Here is a 26870-nt window from a genome sequence, read left to right as displayed (position 1 = left end):
AGCTGGAGGTAGTTACATAGGCATGTGCTGTTTGTTTGTTGCTATTTAGTCACTTAGTCATGTCTGACTCTAGGACCCCACGAACTGTAGCCTGCCAGGCTCCTCTGTCCATGGGATTTCCCAGCAAGAATACTGGAGTGGGTTGCCATTTCCTTCTCCAGGGGAACTTCCTGGACCAGGGATAGAACCCGCATCTCCTGCATTGGCAGGTAGATTCTTTACTGCTGAGCTACCAGGGAAGCTATACATGTGAAAATTTATGGAGCTTTCCAGAATGAACACTTTTTGGTGTAAATTTTATACTTCAGTAAAAAGTGAAAAATATACACACAAGAATGCTCAGGTCAAATGTTAGTCAATCCCAATTTAAATCTATTTGTAGATGGCTCTTATCTTAAAAAATTAGTTAAAATTAAGTTAAGAAATTAAACAAAGGCCTTTCCTGAGCAGGATACGCTGCCACCACTGAACATGCAGCTACCAAAGCCACTCCACTGCCTACTGTCCAACCTGCCCAAGTTAATGAACTCATTTCTCTGACTTGCACTCTGACAAATGAAGAAATGGTAAACATTAAACAGACATAAATGAATTTGGAATTGTTTGTAACTTTGGGATGCTATGGATAAAGGGGGGGGCTTTTGGTTTCTTAAGATATCCTAATGAAAATGGCCAAGATATTAATGATTCACTAAAAGCTATTCAATATTGAAAAATACCTGTCAGTTAAGGTAGACACTCAGACAATACATGCTCCCAGAAACCAATGAATGCCCTTTCTAACTCACATTCTAAACAAGAATCTTTTATTACCACAACCATGAGTTCCACCAAATTGACAAACATCCCCAACCAAACTTGGAAGGAAAACTGGCTCAATTTTAGACTCACTATAATTGATTCATAACAATCAACCCAAACTTCAGAAAAACAATATTGTCAATTACAGGGACACTCTCTCCATGAAGATGGGCTCTGAGAATCTCCTGACAGTTGCTCAGGAGTACCACAGTCCATCCAGTGGGTGCTAATTAAATTTCCCATAATTTTCTGCGTCAGGAACAAATCAAGTTCCACAGTAGATACATAATGAAAACTTTTTCAAACTTTGACTAGGAGGTGGTAAAATTGTGTCTTACCTGTGCTAACATAACCCAAGTAAACATGAAAGGAGTGAGCCAAAATACAGAAACTCCTTCTCAAGGCCCTTTGCATGTGTGTGTGTGTGTGTGTGTGTGTGTGTGTGTGTGTGTGTGTTGTCACTCAGTTGTGTGACTCTGAAACCCATGACTGTGTGCCAGGTGCCTCTGTCCATGGAATTCTCCAGGCAAGAATGCTGGAGTGCTTTGCTATTTCTTACTCCAGGGGATCTTCCTGACCCAGGGATCAAACCTGGGTCTCCTGCATTGCAGGCAGATTCTTTACTGAGTCACCAGGAAATACAACTACGCAGGTCTCTAGGCTATAAATATATATTATCAGTAGTCTGTAAGTTTTCAGGATTGGAAAAAAACCCATTCCTTGATGAGAAGGTGCAGATGTTACAGTTGCTAGACTTTGTATTCTGAGCACAGGGAATTCCTACTTTCCTACCCAGTGATCTTGGAACTCTGTTACTGAACATTGCCAAATCCACATGCCTGATGCACAGGAAGGCCACACAATACTAAAACATTAGATTGGAACAGAGAAAGTTTATTAGAGAGCCATGCAAGGAGATGGGAGGCTCATTCCCTATGGACCCCAAAGTTACTGAAAGATTTCATCAAAGCCCTTTTAAAAGCAAAAGGTAAGGGAGGGACGTGGTTAGTTGTTGCAAACTTCCTGGTGTCAGATCCTTTGTTCTTGACGTTGGGTCGTGGTCAGGTAACCATGTTCCTGTAAATCTCTACCAAAGGAATGTTATTCTCTGTCATGTCAAGAAAGGGCAAGGTCCCAAGGTACAACTTTCACCCTCCAAGGTCCCAGTCCTGGCTAAGAGGAGGCAAAGCTCAGTTGACAGCTCCTTCAGGGCCAGGTCTCCAGATTCTGTCCACCTGTCATCTCTGACGGAGCAGGTGCCCAGGACCCAACCGGCACTCAGGCTCCTCAGGCTGCCCGTATGGTGGGGATCGGTCCTGTAGGCTGCATCCCAAACGGACACTGCTGTTAGGTCGCAGAGACCAGGATAGGGGAGAGGCTCACTGCTGCCTCAAGGCCTGGGCCAAGGCTAGTGGGTGGCCTCTAAAGCCCTGCAGGACACAGCCCCCAGTCTGTTCTCTGGGGCCCCCAGCTCACCCACTGTCCCAGGGCGGGGTGAACTGGAGGGCCTTCGGGAGAAGGCTGGGATCCCCTCTTACCTCACTCATCACCTCCTGACTACCACTCCACCGTTGTCTGATCATTTAACTCTCGCTGCTTGACAGTTGGTTGCTTCTGGGCGGTCCCACTGCTGTGCTGTCCAATGGCTGAGCAGGACCACTAAGGCTTGCTCATTGACAATTGGTTGCCAGTGGGTGGGCCCACTGGGGCACCGACCAATGGCTGAGCAGAACCCATTGCCTGGTAAGAGAACTCTGCAGGATTCCTCTCCTTACATAAAAATTGTACTCTCTATGCAGGAAAGGTAGCAAGAATAAAAGGGACACTGAAACTAAACTGTCCTAATCAGGGGTTAGCAAAGCAAAGCCCATGGGACAAATCTGGCCTACAGACTGTCTTCAGATGGTCCACAAGCTTAAAAAAAAATGTTTCCTACATATTTTAAACAGTTGCTTAAAAAAAAAAAGGAGAACAAAGAGAACATGAAATAAATGAGAGAGATCATATTTGGCCTATATGAAGTTTTACTATCTGGCCTTTTACTGAAAAAACTTGTTGACTTTAGTTTTAAACAAGTGGCAATTCTTAATCTGCCTTAGTATAATGTATCATCACTACTGTTAATGGTCCCATGATCCCTTCCTCAGAGCTTATCCAGATTTTTTCCATAGGACATCATTCCAGGATGTCCCATGTGATTGGTAATAATGCCTCTAATCACTCTATTTTGTTGCATGCAGATCTAGCTGAAAACTGTGAGAAGTCAATCTAGTATACTGTCTTACTTCAACATGCACAAGCCACCTTTCTAAAGCAGACATCATCCCCAACTTTTATGCCTCCTAGCTCAGTGACCAGGTTCACCAGAAAAGATATCAGTGTGTATTAAATTGCAAAAATGGCCACAAATTTTTCCGATCCCATTTGCCGGCTCCTCTGTATATGACTGTAGTTCTTTCCATGAGGAGATAGGAGTCTACTCCTCTATTCTTTGAGTCTGGCCTTGGACATGACTTGCTTTGGCCAATAAAAGCATTATTAAAGCAAAGAGGCTTGAAATCTGCTTGCACATTGGTGCTTACCCTCTCTTGCTGCTCCTAGGAACTCTCAACCAATATCATGTTAATGAGCTTGGGCTAGCCTGCTAGATGTTCTCTTTTCTGGTAGCTCAGCTGGTAAAGAATCCACCTGCAATCCAGGAGACCCTGGTTTGATTCCTGGGTTGGGAAGATCCGCTGGATGATGGGCCCAGTGACCTCCATCATCCTGCAATTGCCAGACATATGAATGAGACCATCAACTATCAGTGGACTATAAATGCCTATGTTGTAAGGCCAGATACCTTGAGGAACAGAGCAGAGCAAAGCGATCCCAGCCGATCCCAGCCAAACAGCTCATCCACAGAATCATGAATAAATAAATGGTTGTTTTAAGCCACCTGGTTTTGGAAGTGTTTTGTTTTGCAGAAAATGTTAAGTGATATAGATGCAAAAATGTTTGAAGTTATGAAAAGGAGCCATTTCAGGTCCTCTTGACAGCAGCTACAACAGTCCACCCAGGGTGCAATATGTCATAATGAAACTTCAAACTCAGACCAATGCACATTCACTCCCATGACTGACTGCAAGTTGATGCTAACCAAAGAAGCCTCCAGAGGCAGATGGCCTCGAGGCACAAACAGATTACTGGAGACCTTCTGATCAAGCAGACAACTTGAGAAGTGTAAACTCCACTCAAAACAATGAAACAAAACTAGAATTTTGTTATAGCCAATCAAACTGACTGTCCTCCTCCTAAGATTATTAACATGTCACTACAGACTATTGCTTTCCTTCTCTGTTTTCTATGCCTCTACTTTTCTTCATTTCCCCTTCCCTTTTCTGAAGCAAAATATTCCTCACCTTGTTTTTTCCTTATTGCTATTCTTATAATTGAAGTATAGTTGATTTACAGTGTTAATTTCTGCTATACAGCAAAGTGATTCGATTACACATGTATATATACACATTCTTTTTCATATTCTTTTCCACTGTGGTTTATCATAGGATATTGAATATAGTTCCCCGTCCTCACTGTGTTTTTAAGAATGAGTCAGACCATGGCCTCTTCTACCAACCTAAGGTTTTGCTGGACCTGTTACCATTTACAACTCCAGGGGTCACTAGAACCATGGGAATACCTCTGCTTAACACTAGCAAATAGCCTCTTGAGAACAGGATCTGAACATCTCTACACTTCAGAACATAACAGACAGTTATCTCCCAACCCAGACATTCAGGCTTGTTATTATAATTATACAGAATTATAAACAGCCAATATTTTAGCCAGAGAGAAAAATCACCCCCAATCACCTTTTAAAATACTCCTGTCTATGGTACTTTCGTAACCATGCACGTATTAAGAAATACAATCAAGGGAAATAAAAATACTTACAAGGCTTACCAAGAAATCCCATTAAACTATCCCAATGGTAGAAATACCTCCTCACTTGGTACTTATTTCTAAGGTAACACCTTGTGAAAAGTAGAAAAGAAAAATATATCTTTGTTCAGGAAAAGCAGGCTATAAAGAGTCAATTGATATAGTTATCACTGTATGTCATGATGATTCAGTGAAAAAGACATACACTTTCAACTCTTTACATATAAATCATATCAATTGTATAGCACCAGGCCTGTTCTTTATCTGTGACCTCTATGCATACCAAGAGCTATTTCTGGGATTTCTTACCAGCTCCTTTCAAGATTTTAAATCCTGTTCAGTCTCACCATCTGGGTCTCTTCGGAGGTCTCATAGAAGTGACCTCCCGGGAGAAGTTGGAGGAGTCTGTTGATTTGCTTGAGGGTTTTTACCTAGGTTAGGGCTCTCTGAATTTAAGAGATGGATCAGTAATATATCCCTTACTAGGGCTGAAATTATTCAATAAGACCATTCACACTAAAAAAAAAAAAAAAAACCACAAAAAACCAGAAAAAGAACTTTGTTTGCTTTCTTAGTAATTAATGAACCATCAACATAGCTTTACAATATTTATTGGTCTCACCAGGGGACATCTGCACTCTAGCTAATATTTCCTATTGTTTCTAAGTAAACACTTCAGTATAAGAAGAAATAATATCTTTAGAAAGTACAGACAAGGGCTGATTACTCTCAAAGGCTTGACAGTCTTGAGACCTGGAATCTATTTTCCTGACATGGGCTAGGTCAAGTAAAAAAACCGACTTCCTGAAATTTTCTGAACTATAACAATGAGCTTTCTCATTATAAAATTCATTTTTCTCCAGTGCATTTTTAAGAAAGTTTTGAAAACTACTGAACAACTGATGGTAGGTGAGCAAATGGTGATTCTACACAAGGAAGAGGCAGAATTCTTTGATCAACCTTTATTTTCCAGGAGAGGCAGATGACCAAAGGGAGAGAATGATGAGTCCTGAGATGGTTGCCTAGCCTGGGCCATAAGTAACCACACCACACTGTATGCCCAACATCCTTATAGTTAATTTCTGTTAAACAGATACACAGATGATGTACAGTAGAAAAGAATTTTTTAGTGAGTTTCTTCTTAGCAACACCACAGAAATACCATGGATTTTATTCTTTATTACTGTTCAAGTTACTCATCTATATGGAAATGATACCCTCAGGCCATTTTTAAAAGCTGTTTCAAAAAATGTTTCAACTATAGAATTACTCTTGGATTAAGGGCAGTAACCCACCACCAACTAAGAAGTGTCATTTTATTTATTTTTCAGAAAAATTTTGTTTTTAATAGAAAAACTATAAAACTGATTTAAATATATGTTTAATATTTTAAAATAAAAATTAAGAGACCAGAAATATGCAAATGATCAGAAACATAGTGATGTAATCATCTTTTGAAAATAAACACATTTATTCAAGATTCTATTAAAATGCACAAAAAGCAAACTTATTTTAGGATTTAAACCAAACAAACATTTTAAATACCTGTTACTCTGGCATGTAAGCCCAACAACAGTCTTGATTTTTATAAAGTCTACTTATTAACAACATGTCTTATAAGTGGTTCATTCCAGAAGTTGGAAATTATAAAATCAAATATAAGATAAAAATTTTAATGCCCATAACATCAAACTAATTAACTTTTACATACATAATTTTATTCTAAAAAATTGAAGGTGGTTGGCAGAAGAATATATGTAGAAGCAAACTTGGCCAGAAATAATCCTATAAACAAACAAAATACTGATGAAAAGATACCAAACATTTTTAAGGAAAGCTCAAGGGAATTCCCCGGCAGTCCAGTGATTAGGACTCCACACTTCCACTGCAAGGGGCACAATTTCCATTCTTGGTAGGGGAGCTAAGATCCTGCAAGCCACATGGTACAAAAACACACAAAGACACACCAAAAAGAAAAAGTAAAGCTCAAGTACATATGGAGTGGAATAAACCAAAGATTGTAATTCTATTCTAAAGCCAGAAAAGGCTAGATTTCTATGGTTAGAATGAAAAAACTACCAACACTTTTAAATAAAAATATGCTTTTGCTAAAAAGCAGTTCTAAGAGAGAAATTTATAGTGACATATGCTTACCTTAGGAAACAAAAAATCTCAAACAACCTAAACTTACACTAAAGGAACAAGAGAAAAAACAACAGAGAAAACACAAAATTAGTAGAAAGAAAGAAATCATAAAGATGAGAGTGGAAATAAATGATATATAGACTAGAAAACCAAGAGAGAAGATCAATGAAACAAAAAGTTGGTTTTTTGAAAAGGTAAAATTCATAAATCTTTGGACAGACGCATCAGGAAAAAGAAAGGAAGGGGTTCAAATCAATAAAATTAGAAAGGAAAAAGAAATGATAACCAACATCACAGAAATACAAAGGACCATAAGAGATTACTACAAGCAACTATACCCCAATAAAATGGGCAACCTAGAAGAAATGGACAAATTCTTAGAAAGGTACAACCTCCTAAAATTGAACCAGAAAGAAACAGAAAATATGAACAGACCAATCACCAGTACTGAAACTGAGTCAGTAATTTAGAAACTCCCAGCAAACAGAAGTCTAGGACCAAGAGCCTGCTCCGTTTTCTCCCGTCACAACTGGACATAGAATCCACAGTAAATACACTCATCCGTGATTCCAACCACTCAGCCTCTCTATCGCCTCGCCACTCCATTTCCAAGTTAGAGAAAGGAGACCAAGTTAGCTGTTTCTTGTCTAGCCTTCCAAAGATATTTAATACATACATAAGCATTATGTAGGTGTGTGTGTATGTACATCCATATATTTGGATTGATCCCCATCTCATGTTAAACAATGGTAGCATAACTCACATACTATCTTTCACGTGGCTTTTTGCACTTTATCAATATATCTCAGATATGTGGTATATATAATATATACAACGCAATATTACTTGGCCATAAAAAAGAATGAAACATTGCCATTTGTAGCAATGTGGACAGACGCAGAGAATATTATGCATAATGAAATACATCAGACAGAGAAAGGCACACATGTGGAATTTTAAAAATAATAAAAATAAACTTATATACAAAACAGAAACAAACTCTCAGACATAAAAAACAAACTTGTGGTAACCAAAGGGGAAAGGGAAAGGAGGAGGGGCAAATTAACAGATATTATTACAGAGTATATAAAATAAATAAACAACAAGGATTCACTGTATAGCAGTGTGAATTACACCCAATATCTTGTAATAACCTATAATAGAATATAATCTGCAAAAATACTGGATCACTATGTTGTACACCTGAAAATAACATAATGAGTCAACTATACCTTCATTTTTCTATTCAACTATCATATTCATTTTTTAAAACTGAAAAAAACCCAACAGATCCAAAGATAATTCCATATCAACACATAAACATTTTAAAATTCTTTTTTGTGACACCTAGTATTCTGTTGTACTAACACTTTTTCAATTAATTCCTTAGTGAGAGGCATTAAATTGGTACCAATTATTTGCTCTTATAAAAAATTTGGGATGAATAACACTGAGCAACTTAATTTCGCAACTAAGTACAGATAATTATATCTGTAGAGTAAATTTTTAGATATCAAAAGTTATGCCCTTTCCACTACTCCATAGCTGCCTTAGGATTCTAAGAAATAACACAGACTCACAATGATAGCCATTTAAATTATTTTATTTAAAAATGTTACCTAAATACCCAAATTATGCTTTCCACTTCAATAAAAAATTTTAAATTGTTTTTCTGGATATGTTGAAGGACCAAAATAGCCTGAGAGATGGTTTTATGCCAGAGGAAAATGACCTCAAAACCACCAGCACAAGTACTGTCCTGGCTCTCACTTCGCATTCAGAAGGTGTCTGCTCCTGAGGATTCCGTGTCCCCCTGGCCAGTGCCAATGCTCAGAGACTGAGAGCAGTCTTCCAGGTTCACTGAGGGTAGTGTCACAGACATCTTGGCAGGTGATGTCTGAGAAGTGAAGAGTGGAACCGCTTTACCACCTGTAAAACGAGAAACTCATTCAGCTAAACAAGTGTACCTGAGTACTTATGTGCCTTGAAACTTTTCCAAATAATACTGGGGATCAAAAAGAGAATTGCATTTGCGATAAATTCTTTTCTCAAGGTGCTCAGATCTTGTCAGAGAGATAAAATCACCCTTCTTGCCATACCCATTCCCAGACAATTAGAGACAATATGTTATGATCTGAATGTTTATGTCTCCCCCAAATTTATATGTTTAAATCCTAATGCCTAGTGTGGTGGTATTAAAAAGTGTGACCTCTGGGAGGGGCTTAGGTCAAGAGAGTGGAGCCCTTATATACAAGATGAGTGCCTTTATGAAAGAGGCCCCAGAGCTTGCCAGCCCCTTCCACCACGTGAGGACACAGGAACCAGGAAGAGGTGCCTCGATCTTGGGACGACCAGCCTCCAGAACTGTGAGAAATAAACTTCTGTTGTCTAAAAGCCACTCAGTCTACAGTATTTTGTTATAGTAGCCCGAATGGACTAAGACAGGATACAAGTGCCCAAAGTCATGTTACAGATGATAAATGGTAGGTAAGATCAAGTAAGGAAGGCAGTTTGAAATGAAGAATTCATTAATATGTTTAAAAAGAAAACAAACAAACAAACAAAAAAACACAGTTGACTACATATGTATAGCTATCTGCCTATAGGCTAATTCATTCCTCTAAGTTTAAAAAGAACATTGCCTAAGAATATTGTTGTTGGTATTGTTTAAAGACCACAAAAACCCTCATTTCAAATTTCATGGATTTACCATATATACAAAATAATAAGCATCTTAAAGGCAAATCATCTTAAATAATCTTAAAGATATCTCTGAGTCAAGAGTCATTGGAATTGACTTTACAAGAGTCTTTAAAATAGTTTCCACAGTAATAGAGTGAAATTTTCCATCAGACTTTTATAGGGACCACAGTAAAAGAAGTCAGTTTTGGAGATTTCAATGATGACTCAATCACAGCTGCCCAAGATGATCAAAATACTTGTAAAAGACAGATTCCTTTAATATTATGATGTCTAACTATGATTATTTTAACATTATCATTCCTGTTTGTTACTTACATCAGTTTCTTTTTTTTTTTTTTTTCATAAAAGAGGAAAGGGAAATAAGATTTGGTATCATTATATCAATATCACAAACTAATACACCAGCACAATCCTCTAAGAAGAAAGCAATTCTTATGTCATTTAAAATAGAATAAGTATTTTAAATAGGAAAAGAATTCTTGAAATCTGGCTCTGTCAGGATATGATAAAAATTAAGAAACAACAAGAACTTAAAAAAAAATCTTCATAGTACATAAGCATTTAAATATTCTGACATTTTACAAAGTCATGATGTAGAATACTCAAGTAACCAAGACTAGTATCCAAGACCAGAGTTTACCTTGTCAATAAAGTAAAAATCAACACAGGGTACAACTAAGGCTTGAAAACAAAATTAATAGTTAACCTGTAAATTTAAATGCTATCTTTCCTCAATTAAGAAAAAATTTCATTCCTTCCATTACTCACATATCTGTCAAAAACTACACTGTTACCAGACATTCTTCTTTTCTCTGTTACCCAATTTCACAAAACTGCTTTACATGTGCCTTTATTTTCTACTCTGAGCATTAGATTACGGGTTAGATTGTTCAATGATGTAACAACAGCTGTAACAGTTTTTTTTTTTTTTTTTTTGGGACCTTCAAGAAGTTTCAAAGTCTCAAGGAACATATTAAATTCAATTATTATAAAGTTATGTTAATTCTTATAATTATTATCTTACATTTATACAGCAATTAAAATTTTGCAAAAATCTTTTCCACATCATCTTATCTCATCCTGATAGTAATTCTGGAAGAAAGACAAGGTAAAAGTAACTGAGGCAGAGAGATATCAGAGTGGGCCTTTCCAGATGCATATGCTCACTAACTAAACATCTATAAAAGTCTATTGCATGTGTGGAGCTAAGATGATGTTAAGAAGATACACAGGTGAAAAAGAAACAGTCCTCATCTTCAAGAAGCTTAAAACCTAGTAGTGGAAGTAAACATGTAGAAGAATACTTGGTTTAAGTTAAGTGAAAGCAATAGTTGAGCTAGGATTAAAAGATGTGGAAGGCAATGAAGGAAATAAAATAAATGATAACAGAAATAAGAGAAGGATAAGGAAAAGTGAATAAAGAGAAAACAGAGGAACACAAAAGGGAAATGTTAGATAAGGAGATCCAAAAATGAAGAGTCACACAAGGTAAGAGATGGTTTTCAAGAGTCTAGCATAATTCATACTCATCGCCTTCTGCTTGATACCAAATATGTTAATTACTCACATAAAAATAATTATTTTTAAGGTGGTTGAGAGAAATTCCATTTTAAAAGTGGTGTGTAATGGTAGGGGCACCTAAAGAGAGGAGCAGTTATAAAGTTTCAAGCACAAATCCCTTTATGATTGGTCAAGTCTGGGGCCCAAATGAAGTCTGTTGTTCAGTCACCTGGGAATGGTCCCATCCAGACTGTCAGTAAGGCTTTCATGTGGGAAGGAGTAAAAGGGGAAGGGGAGGAATAAGAACATGGATTCTGTGACATGGCAGACAGAGCTGGGCACATCCACTCGTTCACTCAACAACTATCAACTGAGCACCTACTATGTTCTAGAACAGGCACTGTTCTAGACTCTGGAGATTCTGAAGAAAAGAAAAGCTCTAATCTCACTGATATCATATTTCAGATAGGTGTAAAGAGCAAATAACAAACAAATAAGGAAACAAACATATACTATGTCAGGTTGTGATGAATGCTAGAGTGGTAAAGAACCCACTCGCCAATGCAGGAGACATCAGAGACCCAGGTTCAATCCCTGTGTGGGAAAGATCCCCTGGAGGAGGAAATGGAAACCCACTCCAGTATTCTTGCCTAGGAAATCCCATGGACAGAAGAGTGGAGGGCTACAGGCCATGGAATTGCAGAGCTGGACATGACTGAAGCGACTTAGTGCAAGAGGAAGAATAAGTGTTGAGGGACTTTGAGAAAGTTACATAATTTTCAAAACCCTGTTTCCTCACCTACATAATATAGGTAAGAGTACCTACCTCCAAGGGTTTAGTGAGGATTAAATGGGATAATGTATATAAAGTGTTTTGAATAGTGCTGGCACACAAAAAGCACTTAACACAGATTAGTGCTTGCTTTTAAGAAACTGGAAAGAAACTATCCTAAGAGGCAATGACTCAGGGTTGGCTGCAAAAGGTAGGTCAACTTATGAGAGGGGGTAAGAATGTGTCACTGAAATACACTAAGGAAAAAACCCCACAGTTCTAGAGGGCCTCCAAATAATTATGTTAATTTTAACTCTAGTAATTGTGTATTTAATCAATGAATTACATAAATAAAATGTATCATCTTATCTAAATGGTTTGTTAATGTACATTTTGGAAAGATTTTTTGAAGTGCTCATTTATACAAGCAAAATCACAGTTTTAGAACTTTAAAAGAGAACTTTTTAGGCTGGAAACCATTTTTAAAAAGCATCAATGTTAACAGGCAAAAAGCATAACATTCATATCCAGTTATGGTCCTCACAGAGTTTAATTCTTTTAAGAAAAGACATAATATCTTAATAAATCACCAGTAAAGCAAACATAAAATTTCACCTCTATTAATGTAGTTTGATGGTTTCAAAGTTTGACTTTTAAAATTTCCACAGTCATGTCATTACTCTATGATGTAATTGTTTCAACAGCTGTTTTCAGATTTGTTTTAAAAAAAGGAAAACTATTCCCTGATTCCATGGGTAGGCACTACGTCATTTAACCTGGCATGCATTTAAGCTGGAGGTGTCACTGAGCGAGACCATGTATTTGAAGCATCCTAAGACAGGTTTTAATATACTTTTTAGACATTTGAAATTCAATTTTTTGCTTTAAAAGTATTTAAAATTCATAAAGAAATTCTTTTCTGTTATCTTCTTAGAAGACTAACGAACAGAAAATCTAAAACTAATTTATTCTAATAAGGCAATAATGCAGGATTTTTAATGTCCATTTAAGAATTTGCCTATATATCGTATGTGTATTGTTTTTAAAAATACATGTAGATATAACTTTCTAAAAGCTTTTTAGGTTTAGATAATCTATTTCATCAGTAGGTTTTAGATTCTGACTCTAATCTTCAAACAGTCAGTAGCCCATTATTATGTCTCTGTTATTTGCAAACCGAGAGGAATCCAAACAAAGCATTCTCTCCTAAAACAACATGAGACAAATAGAGAAAAGAAGAAAAAAATTCCTCAGTAACTTCACAGAAGAATGTAGCACCGGACACTCCTTACTTGGATTCAGTAACTGCATGTGGCATGAGTCACATAAATAAAGCTATGGGATTCTTCTATGAGTAGATGAACAGACAGTACAGTGACTTTAAATTGTTTGGATTTGGGTATTTCTTTGAGCATATCAGGATAGGTTTCTTATAAACTCATTTAAAAATAAAATGAGAAAGGAAACAAAAACTGTAATAATCTTTAACCCAAGTACATGAAGGATCTTAGCCTAAAGTCTAAGGATGGGTGATCATGGATCTATGAATACCCTGAAATCATATGCAAATTACTTTCATAGGAAATACTTTCATATTTATATGTGTTCATATAAATACAGTCTTGAAGGGAGTCAGGGAGTCATAGCTATCAGTGTCTCTCAGGGGTGTGAGGACCCTAAACACTTAAGAACATGTGCAGATGAAGCACATTCTCTGGGTTGTTTTTCCAGCCACAGTGGTGAAGTACATGGGTTCCTCTCCTGTACACTGTTGATGCCTTAGTCTTAGGATGGCAACTCCACTGCAGCACTTAGGAAACTGCACTGTAATTATTTACATGTCTATTGGACAATATATTCCTCACAAGCATGGACTGTGACTCACATTATTATTATTTGTTTGTAGGTCTATTGCTCCTACTAAATGTGCCCTATGAGCAAAGCAACTTTGTCTTGTTTACCTCTGTATTCTACAAAGTTGCAGCATAATGCTAGTAAGTGCTGGGCCTTAAAATGATTGCTGAACCAAGCTGATTTGTTTCTGCCTAGACAGTCTGTGGTTCCTCATGACTAACAGCTTGCTTAGATTCATGTTGACCAGATCTTGTCTTTAAGATTAGCCCTGAGTTCCAGGAACACAGTTGCTTCCCAGCTGTCTACGAAAATGTTACAGTATTTCAGCTGTGCTTTATTGAGTTCTTGAAGCATTTTTCCTGTCCACTATGGGCTCATCTACTCTTGCTTAAATTCCTTGCTTAAGCAGCTGCTAAACTATCCTGCTGTATTCAATTCTCCTCATATACTTAACCCAGCCCTGCAGATTTTGCAATCATAGCTTCCGTGCTTGAGAACAAATACTATGAGTTTTGATGAAGATGATGTCTGGTCATTTGATGTTAAGTACATAGTATGAAAAATTTGATTTGCCTCTGCTTCACAGAATTAGTCACTATTAAACATTTCTTTCCTTACTTTCATGTTTAAAAGTGATTTAAAATGTTTTATAGTCTCATCCCAAAATGTGTTTTACAAATATAAATCCTATTACATTTTTTAAGTTTACTATTGCTTCTGTTTTTTAAGTGAGTTGACAAATGCTTATTTTTAAATTTATAATTTAAGATAAAAATACAGCAGTTCCTATAGAAAGAATAAATGTATCGGCACCTGTAAAAACAACTCCAAATCTTTTTTTTTTTCCAAAAGCAATAGCTAATGTGAAAGATTTGTTTCTTCTTATGCCAGGTTCCAGCTGCTTCACTTTGTTTAAAACTGACTTCAAAGTTTAAACAGTGTCCTGTCCCAACAAATAACCTCCCCCAGATGGAATTATCTGGAGTACTAGCCTCGGTGCTCTGAGTACCACACCTGCAGCCTTTTAATTCAACATTTTATAAACTTTCATAGAGGAAATGATAGATTTTTTGGTCCCCTACCTTTTGGACAGTTGAGTTTAGTGTTTGAAGGGAATTTTTCACTTTGGATGAATTTGGAGATATTTAGAAGAATAAAAAAATTGGAATTATTGTTTTTACTGTGTTGATTATTATGAGAGAAAGAAGGAAATGAAAAAAAATTGAAACATTTAAAGTAAAAAATCTTACCTGTAAATAAAGATGTGAGGTACAGACTGGGTTCAATTTGTGTCTGATCCGTATCACCTGGTGAAGCTACAGTCAAAAAATTTTTTTCCAAAGAAAATCAGTGAAGCATAGAAATAATCATGGTTTCTTCCACTTAAAAAACAAACAAACAAACAAACCGACAAACCAAATGCACTCCCATAGTTAGTTTCATAAAATCAGGCAAACAGAAGCCTGACCTCGTGGCTTAATATAAAAAAAGAAATTAAACATCTGAATTTTAATAACTGTCAATAGGATAATACTTTATCCAATAGATTATTATCTTTATGCATCCTAAGGAAAAGGATCATGAGAGAATTTGCATTATTATTTGTATTAAATAAGAGAAACTCATGGGCCATTTCTTCCCAAGCTAAAAGTTTTCAGATTCTCTTACTTAAGGATTTAATCATTATAAATGAAGTTTATCCACCTCACTAGAACTGACTCAAATTTGTTCCTTTTTATAGCTGAGTAATATTCCACTGTATATATGTACCATAACTTCGTTATCCATTCATCTGTCAACAGACGTCTATGCTGCTTCCATGTCCTGGCTATTTTAAATAGTGTTGTAGTGAACCCCAGATACATGTGTCTTTACATTTATGGTTTTTCTAAGGTATATGCCCAGTAGTGGGATTGCTGAGTTATATAGCAGTTATATTCTTAGTTTTTTAAGGAATCTCCATACTGTTCTCCATAGTGGCTATATTAATTTACATTCCCACCAACAGTGCAAGATGGGTCCCCAGTGAGGTGGATGAACCTACAGCCTGTTATACAGAGTGAGGTAAGTCAGAAAAAGAAAAGCAAATACTGTATATTAAGGCATATATATGGAATCTAGAAAAATGGTACTGATGAACCTATTTGCAGGACAGGAATAGAAACACAGAGATACAGAACAGAGTTGTGGACACAGTGTGGGGAGAGAGTGGGACAAATTTAGAGAGTAGCACTGAAACATAGACATAACCACATGTGAAACAGATAGACAGCAGGAAGTTTCTGTTTAACACAGGGAGCTCAACCCCGCACGCTGGGATGCGGTGAGGAGGGGGACGGAGAAGTGCTTACTCTGATGTTACTATTAGATACTATCTACGCTCACTTTCCCTCTGCCTTTAAGTTTTTGAGCGAGGGGACAAAACTTACTGCTAGACGCTTTTCAGATTCTGTAATTCAGAGTGTACAGAATCTGGTATACAAACACAGAAACAAAGGTATCAGTACTATCTCAGAGATCCCTTGCACTGAAGAACCACTTGTTTGTAGCAAGTAAATTAAGAGGCAGTTTTCTCTGAAGTGGTTGCCTGAAAGCCCAGAATTCAAACTTACCTATTGTGTTATAGAAAGAAATAAGCAACACCATCCCCTTTCAGACTAAACAAAACAGGGTGGAAGCTAAGAAAAAGAACCTACTTTTTTCTGTTCGTACGACACTGGTATGTAAGAAAAAAAATTTTGGCAAGTAAATAACAACCAGACACTCTTATTAGAGAGACAGCTGAAAGCGTGTGGCTGAGAGCACAGATTCAGAGACTAAGCTACCTGAATGCAAATCACAGTGCCGACTTGCTGTGAGGTCTGGGAGAAACCCCACACTGTGAAGGATCACTTTGTGCTTCCATCTCCTCTTCTAGCTCACAGGTTTCTTATGATCGTGAACAAGAACGATATATGTAAATTAAATAGCCTAGAGCAGTGCCCACAGAGGCACTCAGCAAGCAGTTGTTTTATTATTATCTAGCCTATGATTATTTTCTAACTTTTCCCAATTGACAAAAGAATTGCTCTCATTAAAGCAATCTTTCCAAAACGTATTTTGACAGGGAGATTTTTTGTTTAAGAAAAAGAAAAAAATATTGATCACATATTAGAGCAGTAGAGCTGTAAGGGATCTCAGAGATTATCTTATTTTTACTAATAAGGAAATCACAATTCAGAAAGGTTCACTGACAAAGAAATCAATGTCAGGGTTAGTTAATGACAATCAAGTTAGTGTTGGAACTACAACTCATAAGAAAAGGTTCTTTCCCCACCACCCAACGTTTTCATACTCTTCTACTAAGATGTATCTTGGTAGATATTGAGCTATTGAGACCTGTAAGAATAATCAGAAATTTCCTGTTCTACTTAAAAAAAAAAGTTATGAAGGAAGGAAATATATAGTATGTTCAAGAGCATAGCCGTTGATTTCGGAATTGGACTTGGTTTGACTCTCAGCTCTATCATTTATTAAGTGTGTAACCTTGGGCAAAATATGTCACTTCTTTGAGCCTCAGGTTCGTCAAATGTGGAATAAGACTACTATTAACATTACCTACCTAACTGGATTGATTAAAGATCTTAGCAGAGTACATGACATAAAGGAAGTACACATAAATGGTGGCTATTACATATTTTTATTATTGTTACTATAACCATAAACAAAACTCTCCTTTACCCAAACTAGGACAGAATATCTCTACAATGATTTCTAATGGGGAAAAAAAGACCACTATGTCAATATCAGAGTTGACTCTTGTCATTTTTTCCTATAACAAGTAGCAGCCTCACAATTCTTACTTGCTGGTGAAAGGGTTTACTGGAAGTTTGTATACTGTGCTCTGTAGGTGACAATTAAGGTAGCAAACACATCCAAACACAACCCACACCATGGCAAACAGGATTTGAAAGCTGTTTATCAAGTTTGTTAGTTCTTACACTTCCTTACCCTGCCATTCAAAATTGAAGAAACATAATATTCATTGGTATTCAAGTCAAAGAAAGAAGAGAAAACTTCTAAATATTTTATCTATAAATTTCTATTAACATTTCTATGGAAATTCCGAGTGGGTAGTATTGATTAAAAATTGAATCATAAATTACCTGTGAATATAATTTATCCTTTTAGCTTCACCATAAAAGGCAAATGTGTTAACTTTATTTAAATGTTTAAAACTACCACAGAATAAAAACAAATGATCTTAGATCTAAAAATAGAATCGAAGGCTGGGAAAGTAGGGATACTCCTAAAAAAGCTTTAAATGAGGGCACTCTGAGGGCATGGGGATTGTACCACCTGTACACTATACTTATTCCAAACATTCACTGTATTTCAGCACTTTAATTTATTTTAAATGGTCTTTCAAAATCTTGTAGCTGTCTGGTGTCAACATGAAAGCAAGTCATCATATTTCAAAAAGTGGTACTTTTAAAAGGACAGGAACCTAAGCTTTATGTTTTACTCCTGTATTTTAAAAAATTTTATTTTTGGTTGAAAATTTATCTTCCACTCTATAATACTATCTTTAGTAAGAACCACTAGTATAGCAATACTTAAACCTGTAGATCATTATTGTTTTAAACAAATTCTTTATGTATTTAAGAAAACCATACAGTACTATAGGACTGTTAACTGCAAAACAAGGATATAAAGATGAAGGCCTCCAAAACAGGAATTTTTTTTAACCCACAAAACAAGAGTTTTTAAATGAATGACACCTAGAATTTGAAACCAAATCTAACAAGCAGAAATCTAAAATTAGTAACAGTTGGAATAGCTGGAGCTTTTATACTAGCGTGCTCACTGAAGGAGAAAAAGGGGAGTATTAGGAATATTATTAAATATAGAAGTTAATACTTTTCAAACAAATAAGTTACTCATTGGCTGCATCTCTAATAGGTATACAACTCTTGCCAATAATAGCATTCTCAGAAATAGTATCTTGGCAGCATAAAAGCTTATATTCAACTGACAGGAAGCTGATTGGTAATTCAGAAAATAGATGACCCACCTATTCTAAATGCAGTCTATGATTTATTTGAATAATGTACACTTAGTTATTAAGGCTCATTAAAAACAATTTAAGTGCTTACTGAGCAGTGTAATGACAAAGAGAGTTCCTGCCTTTTAGTGGCAGGAATGTCTAGAGGGACATTCCAGCATTAAAATCTGGTTGCAAACAGAGAGACTCGATGTTTTAGTAGACAACTTTATCTACAAGACACTTCCTGCTGGTTGAACAGCCTGTGACACAGCTACTAAAACAAATTCCTCTCAGATAATTCTTTATAAAAGCATGCCATAATGGTTTGAAAACTAAAGGAATCTTAAAAATTACAATAGGTTTGCCCCATGAAAGAAGCCATACATTCAGTGTGATTTTATTTTTTTAAAGTACAAAGCCAAGAGAACTAATCTATGCTGCTAGAAGTCAGAACATAAAAAAAGTCAGAACGGTGGTTATCTTTTCGGGGGTGGAAGCTGTGTCTGAAAGGGAACGTGAAGGGGCTTTGGGGATGCTGGCAATATTGTTTCTTGAAGACCAAAGTGTGCTCAATTTCTGAAAGTTCTTTCAGCTGTACAGCTATGCGTACTTATCTGTATGTGTATTACACTTCCATAAAAAGTTGAAGTTGAAAAAACTTCAACAGGTTAGTTTCATCAATAAAAAGGTTAGTTTCATCTTATTGTTTTAAACTGTTTTCCAATGAATGAAAATGCTACATAACTAACTACCAGGTAGCCTTTCACATCAAGTAAACATCGGCAGCCGGCCACACTGCTAACTCCAAAGACAAATTCCTATTTCTCGTCTTAAAATCCTGAAACAACTGTGAACTGAAATCACTCAGAAAGTGAAAAAAAGCAAAAGTCGCTTAGTAGTATCTGACTCTGCAACCCCACGGACTGTAGCCCACCAGGCTCCTGTGTCCATGGAATTCTCCAGGCAAGAATACTGAAGTGGGTTGCCGTTTCATTCAGAAGCAGAAGGTAAGTTCTGGCTGTTGTCGTTGTTGTTCTTGTTTGGCTCTCACAAGTCTAGTTTGACTTACGACCTAGGATACCTGATGCTACAACAATGAGCCACTCAATTTAAGTGAAAGCTCAAACTAATCTCATTTTAACTAATCTTGAAAGCATTTCTAAAATATCAATACATTTTGTAAAAGCCACTTATTTCCTTATTTTGACTACAAAAAAAAGTTTGCTCTTTCAGCTTATATCTATAAAGCAATGACATCATAATGACATTTAAACTCAACTATAGCTCTTAATCAATAGTAACTCCTATAACTTTAATCACACGAGGCCACAGATTGTTTAGAAGGTCACTGTTATCACATCCTTATAAACAATGTTTGATAGCAAACAAAGCTGAAAGTAAAGTATGTCCCTAGTATTTACTTAACAGTTTGAATCTGAGTGTTTTTATAATTTACAAACAGAAAATTCATTTTCTGAGATGGAAATTCTTCCTAATGAAAACTTCTCTCAAACTATGGCCTGTGACTATCACTAAAAATACCGTGTATTATTTGTATCGCCTTTACAGTGGATTTTGCCATATCTAGTCACTGCTAACTAAATTTGGAAACAAAAATTAAATGTGACACAGTGACCAGTTCACTTCCCCCAAGGCCAGACCTGGTAACTTGAAAAAAAGAGTGAAAGAATGAAAAATGAGCTTTCAAATACAGGAAGCCACTAGAAAATAAGAACAACACCATTTCACATCCTAAAATTAGAGCTTTAGAGATTTTCTGTTGACTAGTAAGTTTCAGGGTTGGGGGAAGGGAGGCAAGGGGGATTTCTGCTCATGTACACACGACACCGATGGGAATGAGGGCCGGTCCAAGGTCTATGTTACCGTCACTCTGGGTAATAGTTCCAGGCTGCGGGGCCAGCTGCAGGGGCCCTGCCAGCAAGGCCCGGGCAGCAGCGCTTTGATAGCGTGGGGCCCCGAAGTGTCAGGATATAGAGAAGACAGCCGCTGTTGGCTGTGAAAACAGTCTGACACAAACCAGATGGGAACTTACTAGATGGGCAACACAAAGGAAAACAATTGGTTCATTCAACAAAGTCAGGCCCTTGCCCCAGAGAATTCACCGAAGACAATAACAGTCACCCAGAGTTGATGCAAACAAGAAACAGTCATGTGGTTACAGTTTAAAGAATTGTTTTTCCTCAGACTAAACAAAGTTTTGCTTTCTAATTCTTATATTCATTAATTGCAGTTTGGTGTACAGGCCTTTCTGCCATAGACAAATATTTCATTTATACAATAAATACTTTTATGACACTGAGAGAAATATATGAGGACATAGAAACTAATTTTGTGCTGCTTCCTGTAAAGTGCTATGAACATAGGTTAAGCTATTTCAAGAAATTGGAAAATTTAGAAAATGATTGATTATGCTGACACAGCAATTAGGAAATATCCAACATAATATTTCCATGACTTCCTAAGTCTGATTTGTTTTAATGTAGGAAGAAAAACATGAAGGCAATAATCATAGGCTCCTGGAACTACATTTCTACCTAAATGATTTTTTCTGACTTTTCTAGATGGGACAGTATTATTGTAATTATATTCACAGCAAAAAAGTACCAGAGTTCTCTACAGACTTAAACTGTGTAAGTGTCATCACACTAACAAGTACCTGTTCATCTTTTTTTTTTTGGTACCTGTCCATCTTAAGTTGACAATATAATAAAGATTAACAGTTTGATTTTAAGATAACTTTCGGCAATAACATTTCACTTTAAGACTCTATAGGCTTACATTCCACAATAGTCATCTGTTCTGCTATTCTGAAAGATAGTAAATAGCATTCTAGCTTAAAATAATTCATAGGTAACTGCATATTTTCCACTGGAAATTCCAGCACAACTTGGCCTCTGCATTTGCTACTAATTTAAAAAACACACCCAAGAAAGCCTTATATGTGTAATCACTATTCTTAGGTGATAAACAAGTAGCCCATCAAAGAAACCGAAAGTGATAGCACTTTCCACGCAATTATTTGAACATATTTTATAATATAAAATATACATAAAATAAAATATAAAATAGTATAAAACAGTAAATCTATTTTGTATCTTTATAATAAAAAATGGTTTCTTAGAAGATATGAATTTGTGGAATTGTGAAAATTACTGTGATACTTGAGACACAACCCAGGTTTCCCAATTTGCATTTGATGCACTATCCTGATTATTTTTTTTATGCTTCCCACCCCTAAAAACTGAGGCCAAACATTGAATGACATCTTTCCTGTTGCATTAGATCTTTCATCCTTCTCAAGGCATTTCTGAAGTAAAGCAGAGAAACAGAAGTGGAGTAACAGCCTGATGTGTAGACTAAATGCAGTCATCAGCATTTCCAGCCATGGGCATCCCCCTGCCCTGGCCCCTCCACTTTGCTGTTCATGCACACACATTCACACACATTGTTTTACAGTCTAAATTACTGGCAACAGTACTGAATGATGGTTTTGACTAAATTTAATCATCAAATCCAAAAATCAGGTCGTGCTTATAAGCTGAATTCCCATATAATAAGGAAAGGAAAACATGAAAAAATTGGTCTTATATAAAAGGAATTAAGAATAAATGTATCAATTCTGCTAAAAGTTTTTCTAAACACATGGAATTAACTCAAATAAAATGACTAACAAAGGTAGAGTGTCTGGGATTTATTAGTAAATGTATTTCTTAGATCTTGGATTAACCCATGAAGAAAAAGGAGTTGGTGTCATTTTTATTATTAGCTATACTGATATAAATTTCTTCAGACATTGCCCATTTTTACTTTTATGGGTATATATATACACACCTATATATATGTATGAAAAAAACAAGCAACTGCATTAACTATTTTTATCTGATAAACAGATCTTGAAGTGATTTCCAAGAACAAGGGCCAGACCAGGCAGAACTTTTTAGGATATGATGTGGAGTCTGGACTCCAGGCTGGTGCAAAAAGAAGTCTTTGGAGGGGTCTGAGCAATGAGTCAAGTGATCTGATTAATATTTTAAACAGTGACTCTTGCTCTGGGTGGATAAAACGGGGGAGCGAATATAGGAAGACCAATTGAGAAATTTCTCAGGATAATATTAAAGTTGAGGAATATTATGATTTAAAAAATCAACTACAGAAAGTAGAAAACTCAGCTTGACACCAAGCTGCTGAAAAAAATTTTGGTTAGCTTTATTAGAACAACAAAAACTTCAGTATTAAACCAGTTTTTAACAACTTCTGTGAACAGTGAGACAATCAAGAGTAGTGGGGTTATTTAACCTATCTGAAACCTCAGTTTTCTCATCTGTGTAACAACACTAATAAAGACATTTTACATATTCACTAGTTTACTGTGAGAACGAAAACTACAACACATGAGAGGTTTTTTGTCATCTATAAAGCACCTCTCCTTTCTCTATCTTTAAATCTTAAAGATGTCCAAGACTTTAGTTTCATCACTGTAGGTTTGGTGGAAGAAACAAATCTATCCTATTTGGCAGTGACTGTGTTCTATCCTAGTGCAACTCTAGGCAGGATAGATTGACTAGAGTGTGATCAAACCAGTAAAGAGCTTGGAAACAACATAAGAAATAGTAAAAGGAACATGGGCCTTCCCAAGTAGCACTACTAATGAAAAATCACCTGCCAATGCAGGAGATGCAAGCGATGCAGGTTTGATCCCTGAGTGGGAAGATCCCCTGGAGCAGGGAATGGCAACCCACTCCTGTATTCTTGCCTGGGAAGTTCCAATGACAAAGGAGCCTGGCGGACTATAGTCCATGGGGCCACCAAGAGCCACAGACGACTGACAGACTGAACACAAAAGGAACACAGTATGAAGATTTTGGATTATAACTGTTATCAAATATTTGTAAGATTGTTCCATTGAAAGACTGGTTTCTGACACCCAATAGGACAGAACTAGAACCGATAAGTGAGAAGTTATAAGAGGCAAATGTTAACTCAGTAAGAATAATTAGTGCTTTCCATCAATAAAATGTACAGCAAACAAGGGTGCTTCCCGATACTGTGAGATAACCATTTACTGGGTCTAATGTCTCATTTGCTGGCTCCCTCTCCTTTTTCCATCTTTAAATCTTGAAGATGTCCAAGATTTTAATCCAGGGATGCTCCCATCCCCTTTCTGTACTTAATCCTTGGGTGATATCATCCATATCCACAACTTTAAATAGCATCCATACTGTCAACTCTCAGCTTTTTATCTCCAGTCCCAACCTCTTCACTGAGTTCTAGTAACAAAGTGCCTATCACTTGGAGTTTTATTAGGCTTCTCAAAATCTATGTGCCCTACACAGAATGGCTGATTTTCACCTCAATCTTCCTAACTTTAATAAGTAGCACTATCATTCAACCAGTAATTTTCAGGCCAGAAATTTAGAAGTAACTAATCTTTGACTCTGCTTTCAATTACACTCTACATCTAATCTGCCTTAGTAAGTAATTTTTGAAATTAACTTATCCCTCAGCTCTATTAGGTATATGCCATCAATACATGGCCTTAACCTGGCCACCATGATACCTCCACCAGGGTCCAAGCCACCATCACCTCTCATTTGGAATATGGGGATAGTCACACACTTCCAATTAGTCTATTTCCACCACTGTCTCCCTAAGGTCTGTTCTCCATCAAGAAGCTGGCGGAAACTTTTAACAATGTAAATTAAAGGCTGTCATTTCCTAGCTCAAACGCTCCATAGGATCCTCATCATTTGTTTTTGTTGTTCAGTTGTCAAGTCGTGTCCAATTCTTGCAATCCCGTGGACTGCACTATGCCAAGCCTCCCAGTCCCTCACCATCTCCTGGAATTTGCCCAAGTTTGTGTCAACTGAATCAGTGATGCCATCCAACCATCTCATCCTCTGTCGCCCTCTTCTCGTTCTGCCTTCAATCTTTCCCAGCATCAGGGTCTTTTTCAATGAGCCAGCTCTTTGCATCAGGTGGCCAAAGCATTGGATCTTCAGCATCAGCATCAGTCCTTCCAGTGAAGATTCAGGGTTGATTTCCTTTAGGATTGATTGGTTTGATCTCACTGTCCGAGGGACTCTCAAGAGTCTTCTCTAGCACCACAGTTCAAAAGCATCAATTCTTCGGCGCTCTGCCTTCTTTGTGGTCCTGCAACTTATCTTTATTCTCATCATACTCAGACTGAAATCCAAATTCCTTCTCAGAGTCTGCAGAGCTCGACATGATCTGCAGCCTACATCTCCTGTCTCAGTTCCTACCACAGCTCCCTTGCACACTCTGCTCCAGCCACAATGGCCTTATTGTTCCTTGGGCAAGTTCATTCCCACCTTAACACCTTCATTTTTCCTTCATATTTCTACATGGAATATTCTTCCCCAAATGTTTGCAACATTTTTCCTTCCCTTCATTCTATGTGGAAATGCCATTCCTTCAAAAAGGGCTTGCCTAACCAAATGATCTAAAGAAGCAAAACCACTTACCCTGCTTCCTTCACTATCTGTCACTCTGCCTTATGTCCTTCTTAATTGAAACTAATAGAAATACAAATTGACAGACATTATTTTTAAAATAAAGAATACCTTTCAAAAATGTTTAGCTTTTTATTTGGAAAGAATTTCGATCTTGGGGAAAAGTTACAAGAATAATATAAAGAATACCTATATCTCATTTGCCCAGATCCATAAGTGGTTAACTTTCCCCTGTGTTTAGGTTGGTATGGTGTTCCCCCATGACCATATGCAGGTTAGGTCTCAGCTATCCCAACTGGACGCACACAGTATTCAACTGCCCCTCTGTGGTTGCACTAATTTTGATCATCCCATCAGGGTACTATCCTACGTTTTCCTTTCTGTGAGTAGACACTTTAAGACCATGCATATATCCTGCCCCTCACTAAAATTTCCTGTACATTTAGCATTCACTGATGACCCCTGCCCCATCTAGTCTTTACCAGGATGCTTGCAAAGTGTTGACTTTCCAGCAGTACAGGTCACTCCGCACTTGCCTGCTGACGCCTAGGATTCTTCTAAAAACCCTTTATGTTTTTCACAGCACTTAACATCATCTGAGATTGCTGTAAATTAATTTACTTTTTTCTATTATGTATACAAGGATGTAAGCTCTGTGAAAGCAAGGATTTCACCTGTTACATTTACCACACTGTCTCCAAGGTTTGGAACAATACCTGGCCCATAGCAACTACTCAAGAATGAATAGAAAAAGAAAGAAAACTGTTAACAAGGGCCCTGTACTACATGGGAGAATAGGACTACCTCATACATTTGATCCAATAAACACTTACTGGAAACCTACCATTTATGGTGCTGTGCTAGAAAGCAGGTGGTGCAGAGATGACTGAAACGAGGCCATTGTCTCTAAGAAATTTACTTTCCAGAGAAAGAGAGGCTCTAAGGAAATAATCCTACAAGGTATGATGCAAGGGCTAAAAGTGAAATATATACCAAACAGCATAGGCTCTTCAGGGACACAAAATAGACCAAGAATGTTTGTTTCTAGGATGGAGAGGTGGTGAAAGAGGGCAGGGGAGGGAACAGTTCCAAGTGAAGACACTGAGAAAGGCATGTGAAGGGTAGGATGAGGGTTGAGAAGAAATAGAATTAAGAAGTATTTGTGGCTACAGCTGACCTGAAGAATCATTGAGCCCACCTTCATTCTGCACATAAGAATGAATGATCCTTCTTATTCCACAATCATTCCCTTGCCCCCCCTGCTCCTTCCCCTCCTACCCTTTCCTTTCCCCTCTACTCTCCCAAAGTGAGACCTTTCCCCTTCTTCCTATTCCTTCCCTTTCTTTCTCTGCACTTACCCTTTTCATCTCTCAGGATTTTATCTTTCTCCCTCTCCCTTTGTCAAGAATAGAAATGAGATGGGAATCAAAGTTGCAGGTGGAAGAGTTACCTTCAAGGAGGTAAAAGCACTATTCTTTCTTGAATCCAAAAAGAAAAAAAAATGAAAAGATTAACGCAGAGTTGTAAGAAGTTGGAGCTAGAGTAGCTATAAATGAAAGAGTAGAATTTTGGAAATAACATTTGAAAGAGTAGAATTTAGAAAAGCAAAAGCATATATTAAAAGAAAACTGAGGGGATAACATTGGGATTAAGGGTT

General features: G+C 37.0%; 1 protein-coding gene across 7 annotated transcripts in view; it reads right to left on the bottom strand.

Moving 5' to 3' along the window:
* Positions 1 to 8454: 8454 nt before the first annotated feature.
* The window catches only part of KIAA0586 (KIAA0586 ortholog), a 114617-nt gene continuing 96201 nt past the window's right edge, over positions 8455 to 26870 (bottom strand). For 6 of the 7 annotated variants that reach the window (XM_043472191.1, XM_043472190.1, XM_043472192.1 and 3 more), the window contains 2 exons: positions 14947 to 15012; positions 8455 to 8796 (listed from right to left, as the gene is read on the bottom strand). In XM_043472191.1, the coding sequence (XP_043328126.1) occupies positions 8645 to 8796; positions 14947 to 15012 (218 nt within the window). In that variant the 3' untranslated portion in view covers positions 8455 to 8644. Of the gene's footprint in view, positions 8797 to 14946; positions 15013 to 26870 lie in introns of those variants that run through there. The other variant, XR_006270089.1, reaches the window with a different exon arrangement.

The sequence above is a fragment of the Cervus canadensis genome, chromosome 6, assembly GCF_019320065.1.
Source record: "Cervus canadensis isolate Bull #8, Minnesota chromosome 6, ASM1932006v1, whole genome shotgun sequence".
Classification (NCBI taxonomy): Eukaryota; Metazoa; Chordata; class Mammalia; order Artiodactyla; family Cervidae; genus Cervus; species Cervus canadensis.
The sequence above is the reverse complement of the archived record's forward strand: the minus strand, read 5'-3'. Positions and strand labels throughout refer to the sequence as shown.